This window comes from Diadema antillarum, unplaced genomic scaffold (assembly GCF_040938485.1).
Source record: "Diadema antillarum isolate AM-2024a unplaced genomic scaffold, OU_Dant_1.0 seq00000248_RagTag, whole genome shotgun sequence".
Lineage (NCBI taxonomy): Eukaryota > Metazoa > Echinodermata > Echinoidea > Diadematoida > Diadematidae > Diadema > Diadema antillarum.
This window is the reverse complement of record NW_027271292.1, coordinates 2,038,465-2,060,413: the sequence shown is the minus strand read 5'-3', so window position 1 is coordinate 2,060,413 and position 21,949 is coordinate 2,038,465. Positions and strand designations below refer to the sequence as shown.

At 39.5% G+C, this 21,949-nt stretch overlaps 2 protein-coding genes across 2 annotated transcripts in view; one reads left to right on the top strand and one right to left on the bottom strand.

The window, feature by feature from the left end:
* LOC139729622 (uncharacterized) overlaps positions 1–1,488 on the bottom strand; it is a 76,897-nt gene extending 75,409 nt beyond the window's left edge. Inside the window, exon 1 of the mRNA XM_071640549.1 lies at positions 1,018–1,488. Within this exon, the coding sequence (XP_071496650.1) occupies positions 1,018–1,414 (397 nt within the window). The 5' untranslated portion in view covers positions 1,415–1,488. The remainder of the gene's footprint in view (positions 1–1,017) is intronic.
* Positions 1,489–3,740: 2,252 nt separating this feature from the next.
* Positions 3,741–20,984, top strand: LOC139729620 (hypoxia-inducible factor 1-alpha inhibitor-like). Its single transcript, XM_071640548.1, has 8 exons — positions 3,741–3,905; positions 11,403–11,647; positions 14,621–14,769; positions 15,311–15,456; positions 16,480–16,586; positions 18,230–18,293; positions 19,129–19,239; positions 19,963–20,984. Exons 1-8 carry the CDS (start codon positions 3,741–3,743, stop codon positions 20,035–20,037), a joined length of 1,062 nt encoding a protein of 353 aa, XP_071496649.1. The 3' UTR covers positions 20,038–20,984.
* Positions 20,985–21,949: the final 965 nt, after the last annotated feature.

Below are 21,949 nucleotides of genomic sequence, written 5' to 3'. Positions count from 1 at the left end.
CTTGTTCCCCTGCTGCTTTTTAAGTATTCAGACTTTTTAGGACTGGGATATTCATTTCTTAGTCCTGATTGTTCTTCAAAATGTTTGCTTTCACCAAACTGTAATTTCATCTTCTTGATGTCTCTGCCATTTTTATTCCTTTTAGTATTATCATAAAGCTCACCGATACCATACATTTGTACTTCAGTCAATTGTCAACAACAATATAGCTCCATGGTCCTGTATGGCGCTATAACAAATTTCAATTTTCATTCAATACTAAAGAGAAACATTCTGTTTCATTAAAATCTGGCTGTACTACAATGTTTTGAATTACACAGAATTCAATAAATGGGTTGCATTTTTTTTTTTTTTTTTTTTTTGGGGGGGGGGGGGGGGGGGTGCCCGGTGTTTTTACGAATATGCCGTGACAGAGATGCAGATTCATATTCATTTGCAATCATTTAAACAAAGTAGGAAAAATTTCCTTCAGTCCCCTGCCTCAACTAATTTCGCCAGCCACCCTACACTACCCTACCCTTCTTCTTACTACCTAACTTACACAAGGATGCACATATACACATGCACTATCCTTGGCAAGTGGTGGGGTATGGGGGGGGGGGGGGGGGGGAGGGCAATGGAAGTCTTACCCACAGTAGGGAGGGGAGGGCAATGGAAGTCTTTATACCCACAGTAGGGAATGTAAAATCTAGCATCAAACATTACAGCTCTTGTATTGCTGTTTTGTTTTGTCGGGGGTTTTTTTGCTTTCTTTCCAAAAGTTATCCCTTCTTCTAATGTCAAATCCTACCACCCGATACGGCGATAGCATTTTATAGCATGTACAAAAATCAATTCTTTTTTTATCCCGGACAGTAATTTAATTTCTACCGTCACTCCTTCTTCTGCAATGCTCTGGTATTCAGAACTTTCAAAATCTTCCTAGAAGAGGTGCAGACAGACGTCTGCAGACGTTTTAGCAGACAGAATATGGCACAACACGCAAGTTGCAGAAGCATGTATCACACAATTTCTCACCTAGGTTGGAGATCATGAAGTTCCGTGGAGGCTTGAGAACTCTTCTGGCATAAGCCGACCTCAAACAATCCAGCTGCTGTTCCGTTCCCTTCACAAAAATAGTCCAAGGTTCAAAACTTCCCAAGTAAGATATCCCTCGAATGCTGTCGGCCAGAGGCTTATTCCATACACTGTGCTTGTTTTCTCGCTGCAATTCTTTGAAAAGCTCCTTGCCATTTCTGGCCGTATGCCGGTGATGTGCGGTGTTGGACGAAGCATCGGTCTCTCCGCCCGCCGAGGGTTTGGGCGGGACTGGTGAGAAGATGATGGCTATCGAGTCCGGCGCTATTGTCACATTTTTACTCACTTGTTTGCGGTCTCTGGTGGGCGTTTTCTGAGTAGTTGGATACGAATTCATGATGTCTCAGCGTCTCTAACTAGTAATGGCGTAGAGAAGTCATTTGAAAACAACAATAACGCAAGAGAACATTCAGGTACTCAAACTTTTAGCAGCATCCCGTATGGAGTGACTATCTATCTTATCTTGCCACGCTAAGCGCGCTTGTTTTGTTTCATTCACAAGCGAGCGAGCCGAGCGACTAGCTAGCTACGAGCTCGGTGCCTTGTATCGATATATCGGTACGGTTCCCTTCAGTTCTTAGGGCACACGCTTAGCAGCGATCGCCCATCACGTGTAAACGCACTGATGAGTTGCGGGTATGAACAGTCCCATCTGATACTAGTACATGTACTACAGTATGCGATCGACCGCAAGCTCTTGATTGTTGCCGAGGGATGCGCGAGTGGAATGGCTTACCATAGAATGGGTACGTGGCGAACGAGTGCGTACCCTCGATCCCGCGCGTGCTCGTGTCCGTGCGTGCTGCACGACCTAGGGGGTTTAACAGTCGCAAGAAAGTTGCAATCAATTGCAACTCCACAAAATCTATTGCAAATCCTGCAAAGAAAGATGCAATCGATTGCAAATCAATTGCAACTTTGCAATAAATCTATCTATTGCACACTAAGTTTGCAATAGAAACTCGACTTTTTTGCAACACCCCACTATAGAAAAGGGATATTTGATTGAAGGGGTGCTACTCTTTATTCGGACGTGTCCTTGATTTCTCTGTAAGGATTTCGGTCATAAAAGTTCGAACTGCGACTGAAACTCATGCTGTGCAGTGGTAGACACTTGGCACATCTTGTTCCAGATCAAGGGCACAGTTTTAGTATTTGACTCCTTTTTGGGTCTGAAACATGGCCGGTGCCACACTTTCAGAAGGGGGGGGGGCACTTTTGGTGCCACTTCCGGGGTTTCATCGGCCAACAAGCAACAAAAACAAAAACAAAAACAAAAAGGGTCTTCAGGTGCTTCAGCCCAACTTTTGCATGGTGCCACTTCCGGGTTCCGGGTTTCTTCAGCTGAGAGAAAGAGACCATTCCGTTGTATGGTGCAAGAAAGTGCCCCGGCCCCCTGGTTCCGCCAGCCCTGTGAAAAGAAATGTGAATGTTTCTGGGCTCCATCATTTTGCTCGGCCAAAGATACCAAAATAACACAATGTCATAAGATCTCAATAGTTTAATTTGGTTGAAAAGGGTAAATTTCTAAGCAAAAATACAAAATAAAATCTGCGGGGTTTTGATATGCTTTCCTTCCTGTATCGAGAGACAACTGGGACAAGATCATTAGCACAAAACAAAGAAACAAAATAGAGTGAGGACTGCCACAATGGAGTTCTTATTTTTAGTTTCTAATTGCATCTTCTGATTCATCGTTTTACCGTGATCATATAAACACTTCTGTTCTGTTGTATCTCTGCTATCGGTTATTGCGCGTGTAAGGTATTTTTGAAATGAGACTCTCTAATAATTGTAAGTGAAAACAACTTATCAAAGAAAGAATAATGAGATATTGGTCAATTTCCAAAGTTCTGTCTCCCTTGTAACACGAGTCACTCACATTACTCCTCTCATCACAAAATTTCATTACAATGTATGTATCGTCGTTGAGTATAGGCCTATTGTGTGGAAGATTTGTCAGACAGAGAGAAAGTCTATTGTGAGATGGAAATAAGCACCCTACATGTTAGGGGTACTTGCATGAAGAATGAAAAGGAAGTCATAATTGCTGAAAGTAACAGGGGAATGTAGGCCATATAGTTGTAATAGTGCAAAAACATGATACAGTAAAGCTGTTTCAGTTATGTGTTGACATAGTGTATGCTGTTTTATCGTCATCGATATGGATTATCACTGATTTTTTTGAGTTATTATTAGTTATAACGATTTATACTAATGTCAATAATGAACATACAAAAAACATCGTCTATCACAATGTTTTTGTTATCATATTTTATGATAGGCCTATATTGATGATGACCATCATTGTAATCTTCACCATCACCATCACCGTCACCGTCACCGTCACCGTCACCGTCACCGTCACCGTCACCATCACCATCACCACCACCATCACCATATCATCATCATCATCATCACCACCACCACCACCACCATCATCATCATCATCATCATCATCATCATCATCATCATCATCATCATCACTAACATCGTCGTTGTACAGTGTATAAATTGAAAAGAAGGGAAAGAAAGGAAAAGGAAGACGTGAGGGCGTTTTCACTACGCGCTGGCAAAGCCCGAAACTTCTCGACAAAACTTTCTACTGGAAAAGGCTCATGCGTATGTGCTAGAGCGCCATCAGCGTTGTGTTTACAAACAACATGGCGTCGTCTGCAAGTGAATGCGGAACTTCGAACCCTCAAAAAAACGGGACAGATAGTTCCGATTTAGATCCTTCCCAGTTCAGAAAGTATACATTCCCGACAGAACAAATTCCAAGGCTTGATGTGTCAGACCCCAAGATTGAAGAGTATGTAGCAGAAGGAGTAAGTATGATTACTATGCTCATATATAATTGACAATCTTGAGTGTGTTGATGTCTGTGCGTTATCTATGACGTACAATGTGTGTTGGAGTGAAGCTGAAAGTCGCAGCTACGCTACCTAGCTAGGTAGGTGTCGTGTCATTAGTGCAGCAGGATTTCCCGCAAGTGTTTGCCCGTGTCAGCCGCCTGTGGCTGGCCTACGTGATCGCGTGATAACTCGCTGACGCACTAGAGCCGAATTTGGACAGAAGCCAAGTTCACAATTACCCATGCTTCATAAGGTCATACACAACTTCTACCATGTCAACTCAACTGTCTTCTTGTAGAATATTGTAAGACTAGTAAAACTGAGTAACACCCTAGCTAGAACAGCAACTTGCCATAATTTCAAGGGTCCTCTCCTGCCTTCACTTTTCTAGTTCTACATGTTAAATAAAATGTTCTATCTTCATTTTTGCCATTGTACATGGCTAACACAGTTATATCATTTTACATTTACAGACCACAGTTAGTTTGATTGTCTTTTTAAGTGATCTTTATTTCAAATGTAATTGCAGTAGGCCCTACCACTCGTTCCATGCTGACAGTCTGGAAAGACGCGAGGTCCGGAATAGATATACCAGATCATATCTTGACACTGAACAGTAGTAGGCCCCTAGATTATATCTAGAAAACTTCTTTAGTTAGATGTTAGACTTAGAACACATCAAGATCAAGCCCTACTCGAGTAAATTCTTGGTGATCCACGATCCACTGAGCGCAAGCTCTGTCATGACTTATGTGCATGTGAACCTGACTATACTCCTATCTCGGCAGTCTTTATATCGCTTTGTTGATTATCACTTTCTGCAAAAATACATGAGAGATAGGGTCTGGCAGATATTAATCATATTCTTAGTGACAACTGTATTATTATTATTATTAACTGATTTAAACAGAAAGGTGGAATTGAAAAGAGTATCTCTCGTGGCATTGTCAATTGTTGACAGCCTTCTCTAGAAGGTTTTACAAAGATTTTTCTTTGTTGCATTTTGTGTTCGGGTCATAAATTATTGTTTCACAACAGTGATGTTGCCTTTTTACCATATATCAATAGAGCCAATACATGATTATGGACATACACCTATTGCACATAATGTTTTTCAAAGCAGATCTATGCAATAGTATGGTTTGTTTGTGGACAGATTCATACACTTTTAAAATAGGTTTCCAGTTTCAGTACTTCATAATCTAGAGGCTGTACCACTGATAGTTTAACATACTGTATGAGCCATGTATTATTAGCCATCAATACCTGTAGTCTGTTCATGTTGCAGGGTAACTGTGACCAGCCATTGTAGGATTTCCGATCTGGTAAGGAGTAGTATCGCAGTTAAATTTATGCACTTGTCAATGTAATGACTCACCCCACTACCCCCGGACATGGGTGCGTCATTTCCTCGTTTGGTCCGTCAAATTTGTGACCCAGGTGTTCGTCATTTTACCAGCTTTGTCCGTCAAATTTTTGACCGAGGGGTGCATCAAAATCCCATCATTGTCAGCCAAAATTTTGACCGAGGGGTGCGTCATGGTACGTCACTTGGCTATGGAAAATAACACGCATTATTTTGAACTGAGGGGTGCGTCATGGTACGTCACTTGGCTATGGAAAACTGTACGCATTTTGGCACGCTACCAGTACCGGATACACATACCGCGAGTGAAATTACAGTGAGTGCTTTCCCGCGGCAAGTGAAAATCAAAGTCAGGAAGCGTTTTGGAATAAGAGGGAAAGCAAATAATTTGAAAGCCACCCTTTCTCTTTACATTTTCCCTCCAACAAACCCATGAAATCATGCATACTCAATCTCAAACCAGGGACTGTTCAGCGATGTAACAACTTAGTTCAACCCTTACTGTCGAACACTTAGTGCCTATTGCATATTGCGATGCAACACCAACACACATTGCTATCGAAGAAAGTTCGTTTACATTCCAATACAATGTGCGTCTAAATAATGTTCTGTGGTGACAAAGGCGAATATTTGACAGTAAAAGAAGCGGCAGCAGAAGAAACTGCCTGCCGCATGCCATTTTCTGCTAGCGGGATAGCCCGACCAGATGCACGACGCTGTTAGCTGTGCGAATCTCTACGTACAGCGACTAGGCTGTATGTAGTTACTCGCGGGAATGCCGTGGTGTGGTGTGTACCTGCGCTGCAGCAGTATGCATCTACCGCACTAGCAATGGCCGCGCACACACAGCGCATCTGCACACATGTGATTGTCATGTATGGATTGCATGCACAGAATACATACTATGATACTGTACTGTACGGAATATCGTAGCAGCAGCGTGATGTACGGTGAATGACGGTACGGTGCTTACAGGGCCATGGTAAGGGAAACTTGCCGAAACTTTTACAGATTATGTTTATGAACCAACAGAAAATGAAATTGCTTGAATAAAACGTATGCAAAAATCGTTTCAGTATTTACGGGGGTGCGTCAAATGTACCGAGAATGTCCGTCAAAAAAGTGACCGAGGTGTGCGTCACTTTCAACTTGTTGCCTGTCAAAAAAGTGACTGTGGTGTTTGTCACTTGCATCGTTTTGTCCGTCAAAAAAGTGACTGTGGTGTCCGTCAAAAACCCCGTGTGGTCAGTCAAAAAATGACCATGACGCACCCATGTCCGGGGGTAGTGGGGTGCGTCATTACATTGACAAGTGCATTATTCTTATATACTAAAAAATGTGTCAGTTTGAATACTTACCAATGTACGCTGGTATTCCAATTATTGACAAGAGGAGTCGCGGGACGTTATTAGTCCGTTAATAGTCAATTTCTGTCTATATCGATGACTTTAAGTGATTCGGTCAACAGGGATCTCTGAGATCGACATATGCTCACGAAGACGGGATTTGAAACCTCTGCGCTTGCGCGAGTCGGTAGCACTGTAGCCTTTTTGAACAGGCACTCTTGCTGCGCGACATTGTGTGGCGCCCTATCACTCGCTGGGAGCTGGTGTGGGCGCGTTTCACTCGAACCCTTTCGCTCGCCACGACACAGCGCACAGCAAAAGGGCCTGGTTCAAAGACTAAAATCATCGCGACTCTCATGCGTTGTTCATATCGCCAATGCGTAAAGTGCCACGCAAAGGTTGCATCGAAAGCCAAAGCATGAACGGGAGGTACATGTATATGTAGATGATCTCGTAGAAAAATGTTTTTAAATTCAAGACTGCATGGGATAAATGTAGAAATTATCAAGTGAACGTTTCGTGTGAATTAGGTAAGAAACGTACGTACATTATAAAAGTAAGCATTTTGTTGGTAAATTGTGACCCTGCACCTCAAAACAAACAAAAAGTCGCCAGACATGAATTTTTAGTTAAGACCATATTCTGAAAGAGCAGACTTTAAGCTTTAAAATGATGTATAACTCAAATCAAATGGACTCTCCTAACCTATCTAAATATTGGAAAGAAAGCACAAACTCAGGAAAAGTGTGAACTGAGAAAAGAGGCTCTGAAGTGCAGTGCCTATTCAAGCGCTTAATCTTTACCAAACCGTGCTGGCTGTGTGATGAATGGGACAAAAAACAGGAAGTAAACCACCGGAGTAACAACAATGAAGGGATTATCAGATTAAACTGAAATTAAGCATGCCTCATTAACACATTCTGTCCATAATTAATGCCAACTTTCAAAGCAGTAGCACTATCCTTTCAAAAGTTATTAGAGTTGAAAGTGAAGAGTGTGGACAAGGTTTTTCAGAAATGAAAAAGGGATTCTAAAGACACACCTAATCACACTATTCTACCAAAAATGTTCAAGAGAAACTGCTAAAAAACACACTTTCCTGCCTGTTTTATGATACCAAATTTTAGCATGATGTAAAAGAAGACCCGCTCTTTCAGAAAATGTGAAAAAGTCAAGTTTGGCTAGCTTGACCCATTTCACTTATTTTCAGTCCTGGCGCAAAATCAGTGTGTGCGACTTTATGTTTGTTTTGAGGTGCACGGTCACAATTATGAAACTTGTAGTTGCACGAAAGTTTGTGTTGCTTTTCCACTTACAGAGATAGCACTCTTTTGACTCAGGGCGTTCCCACAATATAACTGTGTACAAGGAGTGCCCTGGGGTTAGTTGCAGGATACTTATGCATATGCAAGGGGAGGTCTGAGGTAAAGCACATGCATATTGATGCAAATTAATGAAATAGATACATAATTTTTCTTATGCTTTAGTTTTATTTTGTCAGTGTGCCTTGCAAGAAATACACAACACATAGGGGGGGGGGGGGGGGGGGAGGGGCGCTGTGGCATAGTGGATAAGACTCCTGACTCCCAATACCGAACTATGGAATGCTACATGTTCCTTCATAATGTGTTGACACTCATTTATATGTCATGACAATTTTTCTGAAATACTGGAGATATGAATTCTGGGAGAGCAGACATTTTGATCACAGATTGTAATAGATTGTAATGTTGCAACCTTGACAATTGAGACAGCCGCTAGTACAAAGAAATTAAAAGATCAATGTTCAAGCTTTGTCATGGCTGAGTTGGCATGCATGCGACTGATAATGTTTGCCTACTGAAATGTACATGTAGAATGAACTACTAGATGTCAAAGGGTCACTTTATATCAACACATTTGTGCTATCAGCTTCCTTTTCTCTTGGCTGTGTCCCGTTCATGCCAAGAAGCAAATTGTATGTGTTGTGGGAGTGTTACATGGTGCTTGACACAGGTACAGAATCAGTCTTGCAGACTTGAAGTCCTGAGGTGCACTGATGATAAATTATGAGGCTGCTTGCCCTCAGCAAAGTTCACCACAATGAACAGTGTTTACATACCTAAAGTACAGTACATTTGTATCTTTATATTGTTGTATTCAAATTTACTACAAGAACCATTTGAAAGAGATAAATGGAATTGTTTAGGCCAACTAAAACGCAAGAATCTAATTCACCAAGCAACTAATGAAAGCGAGTAGGATGAAGATGGCAACTAGAGCTCTGAGATGTATACCTAACACAGAATGATGAAAACAAAAACAAACAAACAAACAAACAACAACAACAACAACAAAAAGATGTGGGGATGCAGTGAATGAACACATCTGAATATGAAAGGAATGAAGGTGATGAGAAAAATAGTGTAGAGGTCAAGTGGGAATAGATGACAACCTAGCGACCTATACAAACTGAATTAATACTAAACCAAAAACTAAAAAAAAAAAATCATCTTTAAAAGCTGTCTTACAGTATCTTCTTTACATTTGCATATTCTTGTATACATTGCAATTCTGCAAATACTATATATGTCATTCAGTAAGTTTTTGGCAGACATTTAGAAAAAGAGATAAACTGCCATTTTGGTGTAATGAGGAAACAGCTAGACAATGTTCTCTTCCATACCTGTGGCCCTGTGTATGGTTAGAGGTCCTCACCTCGTAACATGGTATGGTAAAAGAGAAGATATGGCTCATGTATCCAACATTCACAGCAGGCAGTGTTACAGGTATTCCAAGGAGTTATCTTACCTAATGTGGAGGAAAAATGTCAAGGCTCCAGGGGTGTTTGTTTGTTTGTTTGTTTTGCTGTTGTTGTTTTTGTGTGTGTAAGATTGGCCAAAGTGTCATGCAGTACAAAATATATTATCTGAATGCAACTAACATTTTGTATGTATGACATCCCCGTACATTATACATTTCATGGACATAAAGCTAACTCAATCATTTTTTAACTTTGCATATCCATGGCTAATTGTTTTGTTTTGTTTTTTTTCTTTATTGTAAGATTTAAGGTCTGAAACCAAACTACACAGTCAAGATATGTCATCTGTCTAAAGTCATGTAAAGTGAAGAACATTCTTATAATAAATTGATGTCAAATTTGGATGAATTGAATGATCGTATGTTGTACATAGTATGGCTGAGATATAAGTTGAAAATAGATAGTAAAATATGGGAGATTATGATTTTTTTTCTGCCAGCTCATAAATGTTCATGAAAGAAATTTGACAAGGTTTATTGTGTGTGTGTGTGTGTGTGTGTGTGATATGAATGTAGTGCAATAAACATACTGACCTGTAATGAACAACAACATTTAATCACTAAATTAGGCATGTTTATTTTAACTAATTTAATGGAAGCAAAGGTATAAATATTTAAGCCTTATGCATTTAAAAGGTATCATTAATCAAGCTAAATGCCAATGACTATGACAATAGTAACATATGAAGGAGAAAGGAGGTAACACACATGCTCTGTTTAAGATAGGATGTTACAAATTATTAAATACAGACATTTCGAAGACTGCTGTGTGACCTGCTTATTCTTTTCTCTATTTTTCTTCAGTACAGTACAGAGTAGGGATCAGAGGGCTTGTGATGGTCTGTCATTTCATATCATTTCAAATCTCTGTCATTCCATCCAAAGCCCTCCCTACCCCCACTACCCCCACACGCTCGTACATGTACCCACCTTCCCACAATATACAAGGTAACTTTACTACGTCAGACAAGTTGAGATTGCATTATCCAGGCTGTTATGAATCAGCCAGTTGCTGAAGCCTGTCATTGCAAAGATCAAGTCCTTTTTCTCTGTCAGTGTGTAGCAGATAGTTCCATCTTCAGGATGTCATTAGTTCGATATCAACTTCAATGTCACAGCAGCCGTAACAGCTGTATACATGTCTTGTGGTCATCACATCTATTGATCATCATAAAAATGTACCTGTCACATTACGTAGTGAGGATTGCTCGCTGCCAGCTTTATATGACGGTTTTCATGCATCAAGAGATGAAGAACCAAGCACTAATGATGTGTGGTATTGTAGAGTTGGTATGGACTGCAAAAATGTTTTGCTTGTGCTTGAGAATATCATCATGGACTGTAAATTTAGATCTGTGATATGTGTAAATGTACATTCATGTTATCGATTAACAAGATCACAAGTCCTCTCTATTGTCCACTGTCATTATTTTGCATCAATGTTGTTTTAGTAGCTCTTTTTCAAAGTTTCAGGGAAGAAGGTGTCTCCTCTATATAGTGACCACATAGAAATTGCAAGAGCATGGGGCTTTGTTTTATGATATTCATGTAGAGCAGTTAGAGATCTTTACAATACCCGTCATCCAAATATGTGGTGCATAAGTTGGATACCCTAGGGCCCGAATTCACGAAGGTGGTACAAATGAAACCATCAGTCATTTCGTAGATGAAATTATTATTTTGTAACGAAATGACAACATTTTGAAACTTCTAATGAACATTTCGTGCACGAAATGATAATTTCGTTAACGAAATGGTCATTTTGGTGATGAAATGATCAATTTCGTAACGAAATATTCCATGCGACACTTGGCGCTCCCTGGTTTTTGTCCATGGTTTAAACCATGGTTTCATTTGTACCACCTTCGTGAATTCAGGCCTATTGTCTAATTGTATTCAAAAGTTGACAAATTTTTCACACATCCTGTAAACAAATAAAACTCTTTATCTTCACAGAGACCAGTGGTTATAACAGGTAGCAACCTGGTTCAGACGGCACTCAAGTGGGATCTGAACTATCTGGAGAAAAACCTTGGTGATGGCAAGTTCAACGTGTACATCTCCAAGAACCACAAGTTCATGTACTACGACAACAAGAAGTTGAACAAGGAGCAGAAGTTTTCACCAAAGTCTCGGCTGACGGAAATGACATTTCCAGACTTTATGAAACTGTTGGAGAAGAGTGATGGCAAGACGGACAAGTGAGTCAAACCAGAGAGTGAATGTTCGCACCATGCTTTCTGTGTGCGCCACGTTCCGTCAGCCGCAACTCAGTCGACGGTGTGCCAGCTTTGCATATTTTGCTCATATGCACAACCACACATAAACCGACAGGACTGATAAATCTCAACATTCCATGGCTTATTGAAAGGTCATAACCGTAGCTTTGTTGTAAGATTTACATCACAGAAAAGCTTGCTATTTTCTGTACACCTTTGCTGTACTGTATTTCTAGTAGTAATGCTAAATGGCCTTGAAAAACAATGTTTTGTGAGAGCGCTCATGCGTTGCAGGCTCAGTATAATGTGGCACATTGTACCCTGGGGTTTACACCATGGCACGCAACAGTTAAAGAGACGGGGCTCTAGTTAGGTGATCCGAGTATCCTTCGGATCACCTTCTGTATCTGTACTGATTCTTTCTTTATTTCTCCTCAAAAGTTGTGCAGAGGTTAGCTCAGAAAGTGCATTACCTATCAATATCAAACTTATACCATATATGTATCATGTCGCAAAGACGACAGCGCAAGTAAAATCATAGTGATCAGTTGACCGTGATGTCACTATGACGTCATTATATGAAAACACATTTTCATGCATATCTCCTTAATGGAATGAAATATTTCAATGAAATTTACGTCACATATATTTCAAGTCAAGTGGATTCTACTCATTTTCTCAAAATTCATTTTTATCTCAAAACGCGCGCGTACGCGCGCGTGGAAATATTTGTATGCTCAAAACGAGCTCAAAAATTTTTTTGCACACGTTTCAGACCATTTCGAGCATTTTTTGAAAAATTGAAAAAATTGGACGGACGCGTACGCGCGCGCACATATTCGCACACACAGCTCATATGCAATAGAAATTTTGAGTTTTTTCACACTGATCGGATGTCCAAAATGTCAAGAAATATTTCTACCAAGTTTCAAGTCGATCCGACTCAATATGACGTCATACAGGCCCGTCAAATTCAAAATTCCGCGCGTGCGTCAATAGGGATACACAGTGCAACTATGCCAAAAAACCGCCAATTTTAAATCGGATTTTACTCGTCAGGATGGACGGTGACCCCCCATTTTCTTGACACATTCTGAAAGCTGATGAGTTGTACATATCAATTCATGGGTTGGTTATGCTGACAAAATGATTAAAAGATATCAAATTTCTTAATAAAGTTAAAAAAGTAAATTTTCAAAATGACATCATCAAATTTCAAGTTTACTCGAGCGTATCTCACCTATCCTTTGCCAATTTTCACCCAAATTTCAATATGTTGTAGCTTATGAAATGTTCTTTCATTAATGTAAAAACATAATTTTGATTGGATGACGGCATCACCTCGTAAAGATGGATTGAAAGTAACCTTGTCAAATTTGACCAGTTTATGTGTAATCTCTATGGGAGTGCAGTTTTTATGGAAATGAAAATTGACATTCCTATCTTTATCGAGAGCTAGCTCAGTTATGCTTCGGTGAATTTCTCCAAGATTTTGATATGTTGTTGCTGAGACTTTGGGCTATCGTAAATGTGCCCTTCGTTTTTTCATACGATGTAGGGATTATGTCAAAAAACTTACTTGAAATTAAAGTTTATCTTCGATGTATTGAAATATTTCTTTCTTTTTGCAACTTTATGTGCAATAACTCAAGAAAAACATACCCTATCACCACCATATTTTGCACATGTTTAGTTCATGTCACGAACATCATTTCATAAAATAACAACTACTTGATCAGACGCCATCTTGGGTATGTAAATTAGAGTCAAAGGTCATAGATGTTTCATCCTGTATCTTGGTGAATATATGTCCTATCTTTCCAATATTTTGCACACGTAAAGACCATGTTACAGGGATCATTTCACAAATTAACCACTTTTTGCTCAGATGCCATCTTGTCTGTGCAAAGTGGGGTCAAAGGTCATATGTACTTCTTTTTCTATCTTCGCTATGACGTGTTATCTCTATGGGAGGGAATTTTTTAGATGTGAAAATTGACATGACTCTCTTTATCGAGCACTATCTTACTTATGCTCCGGTGAATTTCTCTCAGATTTTAATATGTTGTAGCTGAGACTTTGCACTATCAGGACTCGAATCATTGATTAAAAAAAAATCGGATCACCTTAATTTGTCAGTGATGACAAATTACAATCTCTAGTTCTGTAATTTGTATTGTCCAAAATGCTATGCTTATGCCTCGACCATGAAGTGTTGCCAGTGGCGTTATGTTTTCAGGTTGTCCATCTGTCTGTCCCGCCTGTAATTGATCTTGTGGATGACATAATTTAACTCTTTATGTGCCACGCTTGCATGCCCGACTCGGTCGACGGTGTGCCAAGTTCGCATATTCTGCTCAAACCCACAAACCTGCCCAAACCGATCAATAAATCGTCAAATGCCACAGTACAATGAAAGTGTTTCTTGCAGTTCCATTCCTCTCACATGTAGCTTGCATTTTATGTGGTGATTGACTCTCAAACAGCGTTCCCTAGTGGATTTGCGAGTAAATTCTGAGTTTCAGTCACTGTTTTGTGTGCAAATGTTATGCCTCTATAATAATGCAGCTACTGGTCATTTGAAAGGAAAACAATCATAGATTTGTCATGCAGTGTATATCAAAGCAAAGTTTGGGAAATTCTCTATAATTTTGCTCATTCATGTTGTGGGTAACAAAATTTTATAAAAGTTACGTAGATTTGAACAATGAAATGCTTTCCAAAACACGACTATGTCATAGTCAATAATGTGGCACACACGGGGTCTACACCTTGGCACATAAGAGTTAACAGAATCGTTTGGCGCATCCAGATGAAGTCCACACATTTCATGTAGTTTTATACATGTGCAGTTTCATATTTGTGGGATAAGATGTGATTGACAAAATTCTGACATGCCAATCTTGTGAGTTTTTATTTTCTTGTGATCACCATTTTGTTGTATTTGACTGCCAGGATATACTTACAGCAGGCACTGAATGACACAGTAGGCCCCAACATTGTGGAGGACTTTGTGAGGTTCAGCTGGCAATGGGTGACGGGCTACCAGAAGAGGAACAGCTGGGGGCCACTCACTTCCAACTTACTCCTCATCTCAATGGAAGGTGAGATACTTTCCTCCGCAAGCCTCTCTTCTTTCATCTCCTTTCAGTTCCTATGTGTGCTTCTGCTATGATGAGACAAAACTCTTCATGATGAACTGCCATTTGTGTACATGTAACCTCCACAAATAGTAGAGGAACCTTTGATTTTGCTGTCAAAGTGACAAGTGCTTGCTCTTTGTGCAATATCTTTTCTCTGAAATATTCACAAGTTAAAGACCCTGATATGCAGTGAGGTGCTAGTTATTTCTTGGGTTACTCTTTACTTTTGAACTCTCTGAAGTTTAAAATGAAAGATGAATAACTCTGACAGAAGAGATAAAAAAGAAAGAAAAAAAAAAGTGAGAACAGTGACCTTTAAATGGTAGAATGTATGTTTCATGCAAATAACCCTTTTTGATTTTTTTTTTCTTTCGTAGATCAGTTCATTATGTTTCTTTCAAGGGGTTTATTAAGACAGATCTATATTAAATACATTTATCTTTTTCCCAATCTCTCACCATACATTTTTTTTTCTCTCTCTCTGTTTCCCACCCTGATATAGGCAATGTGACACCAGCACACTATGATGAACAAGAGAACTTTTTTGCTCAGGTCAAAGGTTACAAGCGCTTCATCATGTTCCCACCCAGCCAGTTTGGATGTATGTACCCCTATCCAGTCCACCATCCCTGTGATCGGCAGAGCCAGGTAAGGGTCTTTCTCGTCTTTTTCATCATACTTCTCAGCCTGTCGTAGATGCATGCACACAAATCTTTGCTAGATTTCCTGCGTTGTGGAGTATTAGTAGTATCTCGCCAGTGATGATATACAAGGGGGAAATGGATTGTAGATTTTTGACTACAGAACAAGCTTAGTTGGTGGGATGTTTTGTATGTGTACACAACAATCACATATGAATTGAATGTGGACTTTTTATGGTCTGATATATCACAGATTATCTTCACTCCTGGACTGGCAATTCAATTTAAAGAATACACTGTAAAACAAGGAATGTTCACATGCATTTTAATTTTGCGAATTTCGCAAGCGGCAACATTCGCGAAATTAAAATGCACGCGAGAGTTCTTGCCTACACAACATGCATTGGATGCCAGTAGTACTGTAAAACATGATATATTCGCGGCATGAAATTTTCGCGAATTGGAGCCGACAGCCTTTTTCGCGGCATGAAATTTTCGCGAATTGCCACTGGCGTTCAATGCATGTAGTGTAGACAAAAACTTTCGTGTGCATTTTAATTTTGGGAATTTTGGCGCTGGCGAAATTCGCGAAATTAAAATGCACGCGAAAATTCCTTGTTTTACAGTATCGATATGTCGCGAAAATTTCATGCTGTGATAAAGGCCGTCGGCTCCAATTCGCGAAATTTTCATGCCACGAATATATCATGTTTTACAGTACACTTTATGTTCAGCGATTTTTCAACATGTTTCTATTAAGTCAGTAGTTCAAATGGTAACTCACACAGGCATGTTCATCGTTTTAGGGGGAAAAAAGTCAATAAAAGAAGTAGCTTCTTTGAGAACTTTTGCATATATTGGCCCATACATTGTATGTGTTCCTAACTTTCTGATTCTAGACCCCTCTTATTAAAAGTGCCTCTTAACCCTTCGAAGACTTGTCCAGATTTTACTTGTTCAGGTGTCTGTGGGTAATGAATGCTATAGCGATATCTGCTCATCCTCAATGGGTTAATATGCTTACCACCAGGTGGACTTTGACAAACCAGACTTCAAGAGATTCCCCAGATTCAGAGAAGCCAAGGCTGTAGAGGCAGTTGTCGGTCCAGGAGATGTCATCTACATTCCTATGTACTGGTGAGTTCGTCAGAATTATGAATAAAGTATCAAGTCATCAATTGAAATCCAGGAGGACATTAAAAAACCCATAGATTTTGCAAAAGAGTTAGTACCCATGTATAATGCAGCTATTAAAGGGATGGTATAGTTTTGGTTGAGATGGGGATTCAGGTTTCCAAATTTCTTTTGTGAGATAAGGAGAAACCTTATATTGAATATGAAAGAGCATATAATTCTAAGAACAATTCAAAGTTTATTTGGTGAAAATTTGTTTTGAAATGGCTCAGATATCCAAAACAAAGTGATCCTAATAAAAGGTGTGACCCACCTTTTATTAGGATCGCTTTGTTTTACTTTGGTTTTGGATATCTTGGCCATTTTAAAACCGATTTTCATCAAATAAACTTTGAGTTCCTATTCAAATTGCATGCTCTTTAACATTTCATAGAGTGGTTTCTAGGTATCTCGCAAAAAGTTAAAAGCTGAGTCCTCACCTCAACCAATATTATACCGTCCCTTTAATATGTTTCCTTTTTATTCTCTGAAAGTTCTGTTTTCTCCAAGATTTACAATAAAAAAGTATGTTGTAATACTGTTCCTGGGTATCGTTTTCAATACAAAGGAAGTATACATTTTGTAGGTATTGAAGATTTCCAGCTTATTCTCAAACTTTTGAAAGAGAGTGATGAAAGTATCTTATGCACTTCATCTTGCTTTCAGTAGAATACATTTAAGATTTCCTGAAGTTAGGCTGAGATAAAGATATTGATTTCTAAATGGTTGAGGGGGTATCTCATTGAGCTGCAAATGTTTGCGAGCATAGTGAATTCAAGGAATTTCAGGGTTCGTTAGCAGTTGTAATCAAATTCGCAAACAGTTTTCATTGTTGTAAATGGTTTTTGTTGTCGCAAAGACACTTTGAATATGTTCAAAATTTCTTTGCGACAAGAAAAACTGTTGGCTTCGTTCGCAAACATTCGCCACTCAGTGAGATACCCCTTTACAATCTAGAGATGCTTTGAGGAATTCAGGTAGCATCATGTCAACACGTTAAGTGTGATAATGCCATAACTGCATGAAAAGAAATGATATTTGAAGGCATTATCTGCGCAGTTAGTGCTGGATGAGAAGACTACCACAGTGTATGATGTCACATGCGTACAATGATATAAGGAAAATAAAAAGAGAATTTCACAAAACTTTACTTTTCGAATAAAGTGCACATTTCTTCGACTTGTTACTGACATATTTTAAAGGTAATATTGTTCCCCCTGCTTTCTGAAAGAGAAAAGTCGAGCATCCTTTTGTTATTTTGGAGAAAAGTGAAAATGTTTTGAATTTTCTTTATTCTTTCTCTGTATCATTATACACATGTGCCATCACAAGCTATTGTAGTCTTCTCGTCCAGCCGCGACTGAGAAGAAACTTAGAAAATTCATAACTTTTGAACGGATTGTCCAATTTTCCTCAAAATTTCACTGATGTGTTCTACTAATATTGCTGCATTCACAAAACCCACATGTCTATGAAGGTGAACTTGTCCTTTAACTCTTTCTGTGCCAGGGACCTTAGATAGTGTGTACAATGCTATGAGGTTCACTGTTCCATTTGCACTCAAAACACACTAAGGGTTAATGTACCTCTTTGTGGTTTCTCCATAGGTGGCATCATGTGGAATCCATCCTTCATGGTGGTGTCACCATCTCAGTCACTTTCTGGTTCAAGGTGGGTTAAACCTTATTACATTCTTCAGGCACTGCAACATTGGTACTTAAATGCCTTATCAAATCAGTGTCAGGTGCATTTTAATTACCACAATTACCTTTAATTCTAAAACTCTGTACCCAGTATAACCGGTTTATAGATATTCAAATGCTGAAGTCTGAAAGTCATCCCAGTCTCCTTTAAGATAGCTCAAACTCTTGAGGCCTGAATTCACAAAGGTGGTACAATGTTTGTCCATGGTTTAAACCATGGACAAAGGCCGTAGTTTTGTATGGGGCGCCAAGTGTCGCATGGCTGATTTTGTTACAAAATTAGCCATTTCATCGATGAAATGACTGATTTTGTATCGAAATTGGCCAAGCAACACTTGGCGCCCCATATGTTTGTCCATGGTTTAAACCATGGACAAAGATTGTACCACCTTCGTGAATTCATGCCCGAAAGTCCCTTTGTCTAGAGTCGGATCTTGTGAAGCTTGACATGCTCCTTCTGTAATGGCACACAAACAGGCACCTTGTTTGGCTGTACCTTATTCACTTGGCTCTAGTATGAACCATACTAACTTTGACAGTTCATTAAAAAAAAATCTATATATAATTTACTACTTCTACTACTTGTTCACTTCTTTGTCATTAGTGCCCTGTTGCACAAAAATTGAGATCAAACATAAGTCAGAAAATCAAACATAAGTCTCTGAATACTCAATTCTCATTAGCTGATACCTGATTTATGTTTGATTATCTGAGTTCTCTTTGATTGCATCATTTTATGCAACAGAGCCCAGGTCATTGTAAAAACAAAAAATGTCTAATACTCTGCTGTTTTTATGGTGCAGGCTGGAGCAACTCCAAAGCAAGTTGAGTATCCACTGACGGCCCAACAGAAGGTCTCCATCACAAGAAACATCGAGAAGATGCTGGGAGAGGTCCTCAAGGATCCTAATGAGGTTTGTCAATTTAATGGTCCTTTCTCAGAAGTCCTTGTTAGGGTTGTATGTTGGTTAAGCACTTGTCAGGGAGATTGGTCAGTTGTGTCTACCAGCTGCTCAGTTTTTAGGGTACCATTTGACTTTTCAGAGTGGGTACTCATTCCTCAAGGATAATGTTAAAAACTGCCCAACATCTGTACCCCTTACTGAAGAATCATGAAGATATGTTCACTTCTTGAAGAAACAAGTGAGATAATTCTAATGCACTCTCACTCCTAAAGGATCAGTGTTGAGGTGTTACTCTAGAATTCTAGTGGGGGGTGCCAAGGAGTTGCAAACTGCTCTGGAATCCCGTTGAGATTTGTGTGGTAGGTGCTCATGCAATGCTGTACTCAGTACAAGTACTCATATTAGTTTTCGTACTAGTGGTGGGCATTCGTTTTGCTTTGTTTTTTAGAACTAAGCATGTTTAGGAGTGCACATTATTTTTTTTTTCATAACTAGTGTATTCATTAGTGCTCATTCAGTTTGTTGTGTGTTGTATATCGACCAGCAGTGTGTGTTCAACAAATCCTTGTATTAGTAGCACATGTTGTATATTCAAAATTTTGTTTTCATGGTCGGCAATTTGCAAAAGTTCCATCCCGCAAAAAGAAAGAAAAAAAGAGTCTCATGTTCAGATTGCTGGTTTTTGAGTGAATGTCAATGGTATTGGTCTCTTCCTGTCCCTTGTTCCCACAGGTTGGACCCCTCCTTCATCTCATCGTTGATGGTCGCTATATCGATGAAGTAGACCCCATGCCCCCTACCAGCTAGCACCGGTAGTAAATGCCTACCTCAGTCATATCCCCACCCTCTCCCCATGGGGGGCTAAGGGTGAGATCCTGTGTCAACTGTCTCTCACGGACCTGCTGTGCTGGTTAGTGGTATGCGGGTGTTATCTGATTTGGGTGAGATTTCGTCCAGTTCTTGCAATGTTGGTGATGATTTATGAATCGAAAGAATGAACCTTGCTTGCATAGAGAGATTTGCATGATTTAGGTGACGGATTATAAGCAGTGCATCAGTCCAAATGAAACTCTCAATGCTCTGTAGGCCTATGATGTTTCCTGTAAATTGTCCCCCACAGCACTGGAGTATATTCATGTATGTTTATAGAGAAGCTTTGTCTATGTAGAATTTTTTTTTTTAATCACAAGAATTGCTGGACAGCTAGCAGTCAGTCATAAATTCCAACAAGATTGTCAGATCTATCTATTACTTGGTTGAGATGAGGATAGTGTACAGTTGTGAGAGAATGTTGCCTGTTTTGCAGAAAACAACAAAGATGTATTAGCAAAAGCAACAACCAAGAACAAGTATTTAGGAGTTAAGATGATATTCACTTCATGTATTTTTGCAGGCTTTATGTTTTCCTCATACATGTTTATCTCTACTTCTACGTTGTGCACTTTTAATAATCGTAAACATGAACAAGAACATTTTTTTTTTCTGAAGTATGTATACACTCTACACAGTTGCTTGCATATCATAGGCCAAATGGCATATGACAACTGTGAGATTCTATCCTTGACAACTTTCTGTTTAAAAGCATTTCTCAGAATTTATATGCAGTGATTATTTGCACAATAAGAACTACTGTAATTTATGATAATTGCAGGTGGGGACAATCAAAGAAACAGCTTTCTAGTTTATACATCATATACAATGATGTTTCAACATCTTTGCATATTACTGCATTATGCCTTGTGGTCCACATAAAATATTGGTGATGAAATACAGTAAACCTCGGATAAGTCGACGTCGAGTGAGTCGAAAATCACTTAACTCGAAGTAAAATAAAAAGTCCCGATTTTTCCCTATGTATATTCTCTAAGAAATATTTGGATAAGCCGAAGTACGAGAGTCGAATTTCGGATGTGTCGAAGTAAAACATTTAGTCCCTTTTGTACAAAATACACGTAGTTTACATCACTTGAGCCGAAGAAAATTTATCTGGCATTCTCATTACATTTAGAGGAGAACAAAAAAATCGGCATGTTGCAGAACCCCGTCCCTGACTTGCTGCAGTAAGCATGCACACTCACCGTACTGCTCCGCACGCATGTCGAATACATACACATCTGTACATGTATACACACAGCACATCGATCCATACTTTATCCATATACACACAGCACATCCATACTTTATCCATGTCAAGCCAGAACTCCTTGGTCAACCAATCGCTGCTTTAATATTTTGGTGACAGGCCAAGTAGGCGGAGCTTGTTTGTGCGTGCCCGGCTGGCTGTCTAGTTTTGTTCAATGGAGGTGGGATGGGCCTGGGAGAGTGTTTGTCTCAGGGTAGGTCAACAGAGATGGCTACCTATGTTGCACCATAGACATATAGCACATGCACATTGCCACATTAGCGCAGACATTCTCAGAACTACGTTTAACTACCAGTATTGATGCAAATTCCATGTTCAATTTAGAACAAGAACATTATCTTCGAGAACAGACAAATTTGAATGCAAACACACACAAGCACACACACACACACACACACACACACACACACACACATGCATGCAAATGTACTATAACAAATGTACATAACTGTGAGTCGAAAAAAAATCGACTCTCGCGAGAGTCGAAGTTCACTTAAGTCGACGCATTTTTGTCAGTCCCGAGAGCTTCGACTCATGCGAGGTTTACTGTAGTTACCATTGTTATGTGAGGTCTAT

Coding starts and splice junctions, on each gene's coding strand:
- LOC139729620 (XM_071640548.1), top strand. CDS start 3,741: ATGGCGTCGTCTGCAAGTGAATGCGGAACTTCGAACCCTCAAAAAAAC. Junction 11,648..14,620: donor AGTGATGGCAAGACGGACAA/GTGAGTCAAACC, acceptor TTTGACTGCCAG/GATATACTTACAGCAGGCAC. Junction 19,240..19,962: donor TCCTCAAGGATCCTAATGAG/GTTTGTCAATTT, acceptor TTGTTCCCACAG/GTTGGACCCCTCCTTCATCT.